This window comes from Alnus glutinosa, chromosome 2 (genome assembly GCF_958979055.1).
Source record: "Alnus glutinosa chromosome 2, dhAlnGlut1.1, whole genome shotgun sequence".
Lineage (NCBI taxonomy): Eukaryota > Viridiplantae > Streptophyta > Magnoliopsida > Fagales > Betulaceae > Alnus > Alnus glutinosa.
The window spans coordinates 43,840-51,515 of record NC_084887.1 but is presented as its reverse complement, the minus strand read 5'-3'; the positions used below and the strand labels follow the sequence as shown (position 1 = coordinate 51,515).

General features: G+C 39.3%; 1 protein-coding gene across 1 annotated transcript; it reads right to left on the bottom strand.

The window, feature by feature from the left end:
• Positions 1-3,381: 3,381 nt before the first annotated feature.
• Positions 3,382-7,297, bottom strand: LOC133861742 (myb family transcription factor MOF1-like). Its single transcript, XM_062297540.1, has 7 exons — positions 7,276-7,297; positions 6,600-7,172; positions 6,407-6,483; positions 6,253-6,292; positions 5,599-5,761; positions 5,218-5,470; positions 3,382-3,822 (listed from the first exon to the last, which is right to left on the bottom strand). Exons 2-7 carry the CDS (start codon positions 6,721-6,723, stop codon positions 3,565-3,567), a joined length of 915 nt encoding a protein of 304 aa, XP_062153524.1. The 5' UTR covers positions 6,724-7,172; positions 7,276-7,297; the 3' UTR covers positions 3,382-3,564.
• Between the last annotated feature and the right edge of the window lie 379 nt (positions 7,298-7,676).

Genomic DNA, 7,676 nt, shown 5'->3' with positions numbered 1-7,676 from the left:
TTTTTGTCCCAGAATGGCCAAAGGGGGAGTTTGTTAGTGTGTAATTGGCCTCATTCTGATTAGACAAAATCATTTGTATGTAAAGATGTTTTTCACAGGGATTCCGCTATTCAGAAGTGTTCTAGAGTTTCTGCACTGTTTGCAAGTCAAGAAAAATCGGTTCCCTGACAACCGTCCAGATGACGTGCCATTCCGTCTGGACGCCCAACAGACCAAGCATCATTTGTCTAGACGACGTGGATTTCCGTCCGGACCCCCCACTGTATCGTGAAGCTTCTGTTCCAGCTTGCAATCCGTCCGGATGTCTTAGCAGCCTGCCCGGACGACGTCCAGTGATCGATCAGCTTCAAATTTTCTTTCCAAGTTCAAATAAGGGAAGCTTGATGCAACCGTCCGGACAACGTGGATTCCCGTCCGGACGCGCTAATTCATAAGGCAAGAATAGCAAATTCAAATACAACCGTCCAGACGTCAGTCAATATGGTCCGAACGAGCGTTCAACAAATATGGAAATTGCGTGTTGAAGATCAACCGTCCGGACGGCCATCCCCCATGGTCCGGACGCGCGAAGCCTTATATGGAAATTACTTGCAGCTGACGTGCGACCGTCTGGACGACAGTGCTTCACCGTCCGGACGCGGCTTTCAAACAAGAAAGATTTTTAGCGAAAATCTCGAAATTTTCTGTCGCACAGTTGTCCGTCCGGACAGCCCATGTCCATCGTCCGGACGGCATCCGTACTTATCACAGCAGTCACCCATTTGAACCCTCAGCCTATAAATAGAGGCCCCTGGGCATTGAGAACTGCAAGAATTCGGTATTGAATTCCATCAGAGCTTAGAGAGTTATTTTGTGATCTTATTGGAGCTGATTTGTTCTCTCTCAAGCCATTGCAAGTGTGATGTTGCTGCGCTATAACTGAAGTCTATCTTAGGGGTCGGCCCTAAGATAAAGGATTCCATCGAAGACCCCTTTAGGTAGGAGACTTGGTTGGGAGGCGTTCGTGTTGGGTTACACGTTAGAGAGCAAGGTACGACCACTGCATCAGGGGTATGTAAGTGTTACTATCTTGTATCTAGTCTTGTCTTCTGAATAGTGGATATCCTGGGTTTGGCTGCCCCGGAGTGGTTTTTCTCATCTTGAGTTTCCACTTTGTTGACAAAAATTCTTGTGTTGTTTATTTTCCGCATTGTTTATTTTTGTTAACACTTGTGCACACACTTGCTGTTTATTTTAGAAGTCAATTCCATTTTTCAATCGGGACAACCCCGGTGTTTATAATATTTTAAGTGCGAGAGAAATGAGTTTAAAACCTTTCCGGACACAAAAATTTGAATTACTATCGTCCGATGCAAAAAGCGAGCGTGAGTCCCAACTGGAAGAAACCGTGACCATACGACTTTATGAGCAATTTTCTTGGGCCAAACGACATTTAATCTGGACAACCCCGACATTTCTAATATTTTAAGAGCGAGAGAGATGAGTTTGAAACCTTTCCGGGATACAAATTCGAATTACTATCGTCCGATGCAAAAAGCGTGCATGAGTCCCAACTGGAAGACACCGTGACCATACAACTTTATGATCAATTTTCTTGGGCCAAACGGAATTTAATCGGGACAACCCGGCGTTTATTTTATTTTATTTGCGAGAAAGATGAGTTTGAAACCTTTCCGGGACACAAAAATTCGAATTACTATGGTCTGATGCAAAAAGCATGCGTGAGTCCCAACTGGAAGACACTGTCACCATACGACTTTATGATCAATTTTCTTGGGCCATAAAAATCGATGTCGAGTGAGGCCCTCACTTAACCTAAGTTAGTCTCTTGTTATGTTGTAGCGACTTGTACATTATGATAGTAAATTGAGATATATTGATATTGTGTAATGATATTGAAGCTATGGTTAGTTTATTAGATATGTTTATGTGGTTAATTGAAAGACAAAAATTGTTATTGGTATTTCCACTACATTAATCATTTTTAAGGATGTAGAAGTAGCATCTCCTACATAATTTGAGTTAAATTTTCAACTTCGCCTCTGAATTTAGGGTGGAAAGTTCGAGATTGATCCAACTTCGATCCTCATTTCACCCAATCCACTCAAGTTTTGGTATAATGCTCTATCAATGAAAGATGTGATCAACCTGGCGCATTGACTATTGTAGAATTTTCATATAATATAATCCATTAGAACGAGCATAAGAGTTGTTTGAACAATTCTTAGTCGATTCTCTTAAGTCTTCAAGGGGTATCCTTCGCTTCCAATTCACCCAATGCATTGCTACAAGACAAGAAATTAGATAAAAGAGTTTGTCGGAGTGGATCGGTGAGCGATAGCTCTGATGCCTAAGTCAGATGATAATTTGATGAGAAAGAAAGCTTAAGGAAAGAAGTGTTCTCGTGTTTGATGATAGTTCGTAACGTTTTACCTCGCTCTCTCTCTTCTCTTTTATACCTTACTCGTTCTTATGAATGATGATGTCACGCATGTCTCCTTTCTCTCTTCTTTTAGGCGGCTAGTCTCTTCTTGTTCCCTCCTTGCCAACATTCCACGACCTAAACATCTAGTCAAGCACTAATTAACTGTCAAATCAATCGCTTCCACACATGCTTAGTTCCTTCAAGGAATGAGTTCCAATTGTACTAATGACTCACGATCCCAGTCTAGTAATCTTTTTCAATTGAGGTTCGTTGGTACAGGCAATTGCCTGTAGGCTTGTTGCAACCGCTCGAGACTTATGCATCATAGTTTCATTTTCCTCCTAGAATCAACGATCCCTGGCTCCGGCCTGGCCCGAAATCAATCTACTATCCATTAGTAAGTGAGGGCCCACTATTTAGTAATGGGCTTCAAGATATGGGTCGTTTACTGCCGAGCCCATGTCCTAACAAGAACCATTGGAATGAATCCTTGATCAAATCTCGACTTTGACGATTCGAACATTTACCCCAGAAATTCCCACGTCACATGACTAGTCAACAACCACGTTGGGCAATATTCAAACTTAAAGTTAATCATGAGAGAATCCCAAATGAGTAATGATTCACTACCACCTAAATATACAATTTTTCACCACCTTGCCTATGTGGTAAAGTGGTCCCCCACTACTTTTTGAGTTTTTTTTTTTTTTTTTAAAAATAAATTAAGGTGAGGGACCACCTTGCCACATAGACAAGATGGTGAAAAGTTGTATATTTATGTGGTAGTGAATCATTACTCATCCCAAATATATATCCCAAGGATTAGAAATCCAACCGGACAGTAGCACAAACATGAAACAACCCGGCCACCTAGTATATATGATTCATGCAACAGGTTTAATTATCTTGTCTTGCACCCCAGTTGAATTGTTAACATAGATGGATGGTCACCAGAATCAAATTGAAATGACGTTGTTACCGAAAGGCATTCTCATTCCTAGTCTCTCTGATCATCGTATCTGAGAAACTCTCGAGTCAATAACGTGAAACAATTCACAAACAAAACAAGAAACAGATGGGGATCAACCCTAGGTTAGCAAAAATTAAAAAGAAAGAAGAGAATATAGAAAGACTAAAAATTAGTTACCACATAGAGCTACAGATAGATCTAAGTTAATGGCATGCTTTTCGGAAGAACTGGAGCAGTCTTTGTAGTTAGACCTTGAGTATGATGAGATTGCCTCGCTGATCTCGTTCATGGAAGAAGCATTACTTCTGTGGGAGGAGGGATTGGGCAATGACAAGGACAATGACAACTCACAACCAACACCTTCTTGTGCATTCCTTCTTTGTGGAGCGTGCTTTTCATCCTCCTCCTCCTCTATGCCTCCGGATACCTGATACAGGAGAAAATCAAGCATAAGGTGTGAAGATTATTTCTTGAATAAAATCAGCTCAAGGATTAAAAGAATCATACAAAATATTTGAAGATTATTTTTAAAATAATATATTTAACTTTCTATATAATAATTTTACTTTGTCTCCAATATTACGGTTATGTTTTGTATTTTTATTTATTTTTCTTCAAGTATTCTACTTGAAAAATACTCAAGTTTTCCCTATATAAAAGCATGTCTGTATTATTTTGGAATTAAGTTTTGAAGTATCAATTAAATTTTAAGTCTTTCAGAGTTATTTTTCTGTCTGCTTATTTAAAACAATTATGACATTTTTCTTCTCTATTTATTATTTTCTCTCTTCCTAAATTTTTTTTTCCATTCTTCGATTCTTAATTTTTGCTTCTATTATAACAATCTTATTTGTCCTGCGTCAATATCTGTTCGAGGCCCATATATATGTATGTTTGTCATATTACTTGGTATCAGCCCACAATTCTATTGCATCTCATAACATAAACATACTTCCATCTCTGATAAATGCCTAGTCCCTATAGATCTCTTGTCACCAATGGCCAACAAACCCCACAAAAAAAAAAAAAAAAAAAAAAAAAAAAAAAGAAAAGAAGGGACAAAACGGGGAAAACAGAATAAAGAATTAAAAACAGTGTTTCCAACCGACTGTACTCTAATCCCATCAGAATACAAGTTTGCACATTTAAAAGAAAGCAGTGGTACTGTAAAAGAAATAGCATGTTGAAAGCCTAGACTTCCCAAAAGCTGTGTGACAATACAAGTGACGCTCTTGACCTAAGAGCATTCCTAGCAGCTTCCCTTTCTTTCCTCTTCATTTTTCTTAAATGTAGGGAATAAAACTACTTTTTGCTTCCCTATCAAAAAACACCCAACAGCAGCTTCCCTTAATTTTTTCCTATATTATTAAAATATTATTTTGTTACTTTTACTTTAATTAAAAGTAAGAAAAGAAAGAGATAAAGTAAGAGAGAGATTATATTTTAGAATAAACAATTGAATGGGAAGTGAACAGTGCTTTCCAATTCACTTCTTAGGGAACAGATAATTGTAGGAAAACTGCTGTGGGATGGTTTTTTTGATTTTCTTAAAATTTTTCCGGCTAGTAATGCTCTAAAAAGCATGGATATTCCATGCTTCGACTGGGCATATATAGGAGCATTGTCAGAATCATAGAGATAGAGAAAAAGGATGAGATGTATCTTGGTTGAAATTTGAAACCAAAAACCAACATTACACTCAATCCATTAAAAAAGCTGCTAAAAGGAAAATAGGAAATAGCTCAGAGAGAGAGGAGAGAAAGTGAGAGAGAGAGAGAGAGAGAGAGAGAGAGAGAGAGAGCCTTCTGTTTTGCTGGTGTACCTTGAGGAAATCAGACTTCTGCACTGCATATTTGAAAGGGTTGAGGTCGTAAAGATGTTGTGGCAGAAAGAAGGTGGGTGTGGATTGAGGCTGGGTCTGCCATCTTGAACCACCACAACCCTCCTTTATTCTCTTACGCTCAGTCGTGGCCCGCAGATAATCATCAAAAGAGTACGGATTCGGGACTGTCTCGCTTATTCTTCGGCTGCATTGCAGGCTTTCAGAGATTGAACTCATCGTTTCAATTCTAGCTCTGAGGGAGAAACAACAACAAAACAAACAAACAAGAAACTCAAAAAAGCAAAAATCATGCAATCTCCCCCTCTTCTTTTTGTCTCTTTCTTACACCCGTATAAGAGCTAATAGTAAAGCAAAGCTGACCTTTTTGGGGGAACAGGACTGTAGCTGATCAAGTGAGAATCCGATTCTTTCTCAATGGGTTTTGAAGATGGGTAAAAACCCACATCATTCTCTTCATCAACGCACCCATCATCATGCTCCTCAAAAGGTTGTTTTCTTTGCTGGGTTGAATTCTTATCTGTCACTGGACACACCAACACATACATATGAAGCACACAAAAAGTTTATTAAGGCAAATGGGTCCTAGCATTTGACAAGCCTTTGATTTGGAAAAATTAAATGACCCATGTAAATGAGGTTGCGGATTTCATCAGAAATGGCAATACTAGAAGACCTCATAGGATAATGGTACTCTCATGTTATCGTCTGTTTTGGCACCAATTAAATATACAAGAAAGGGAATAATAAATGAGGTCATGCAGGCTGCAGCCACTCATTAACAAAAGATATTCTATCAGGGAGTCCATCAAAGTTGATTCCAGAGACTTACCGAGTACCAATAGAGGAAAATCTTATGAATTAAATGTAAATATAATTGGATCTAAAGTTAATAATGTAACGAAAATGTAATTTTAGAAGGAGATAAGGAGCTATAATGCTTGGTTGTTCTACATATGTCTGCAAAAAGAAGGGAGATCGAGGGAAGGGAGCGGTTAGAAAGCTTAGGATATATACCTTGTCTGCCCAGGTCAGTACCCCTCATGCTTCTATACATCTGTTGGAACAAAGAGAAGCATGTAAACAAACCAAAAGAAGATTAGATGTTTGTTTTACGTAAAAATATTAAGGCCTGAAAAATTGAACCAACACAAGAGAAAATGAAGATAACCTGGAGATGGCTCTTGACATGTGAGATGGTTAGCCCTTTGACATCCATTAGTTGAAGAACAAGCTTGGGAGTAGCCTCTACAAAAGAAGAATAACAAGGACATATATCAGTGAAAGAAGCCAAAACGAGAGAGAGAGAGAGAGAGAGAGAGAGAGAGAGAGAGAGAGAGAGAGAGAGAGAGAGAGAGAGTTACTGTGCTGGCCACCAAGCCTCTCAATGGCATGAACAAAACAACGATGGAGCTCAGGAGTCCATCTCAAACGAGGCACCTTTGATCTTATATACTGCCTCACCGCTCCATTTCTCCCACAACTCATTCTATCTTCTTGATCTTAAAATTGCTCTTTCTCCTTTTAATCCAAATGGGTACTCCGACTTCCTCTTCTAAACAAGCTTAGACCACCTGGATCCTCCTAGATCCCCCTGAAAAACTCGAACTTTTTTCACCTCCTCTTCCTCTCCCCAAAAATAATATAAAAAAAAAAAAACCCGCCGCCTTTGGTCTGGTTTGGCTTCTCAAACGAGTGCTATATTCTTTCAAACCCGTTGGGACTGTCTCGGTTCTAAAGCAGCAATATATATTGCACCCACAGGCCTTAGAAAGCAAGAAGAAAAAGAAAGCAAATGGCGCAGAGAGAGAGAGAGAGAGAGAGGGAGATCATAAGAGAAAAGGACAAGACGAAGGTGAGGCTGAGAAAGGGTCTGCAAATTCCTTAAAGGGTTTCTGAAAATACCTGCTGGCTTCTGATTCTACCCCCCTGCTTGCCTGCAAAAGAAATATATAAAAATATATAAAAATTCTCTCTCAAAATATATAAAAATCACGAGCTTCTGAATTCTCATCCTGCCATTCCAACAAAAATCATTACCTCTGTACAGTGCTACAACTGCCTTGCTTTGACCTTTGTCTTTTCTCCCTCTCTCTCTCTATCTCTCTCTCTCTCCTATAAAGTCTATCATCTATCGTACGCCAACGTCGTCATGATCACCAAAAGCCCATGAAATTATTCTGAAGACATTTAATGTGTTTGGGGACACCCATTCATCATTGTACTAAAGCGGGGGTGCCCATATGTTTTCCAAAAGACGACTTTGCCCTTACAGTTCTTAAAGTTGAACATGATTAAGACAGACAATTTTGACATAACACGACAACCCGACACGAACTTAACGAATTTGGATCTACATTAAACGGATTTTGATCATAAACAGGTCGACCCGTTTATCTTAGTTTGGCGGGCCGGGTCATGGGGCACCCGGACACAATTAT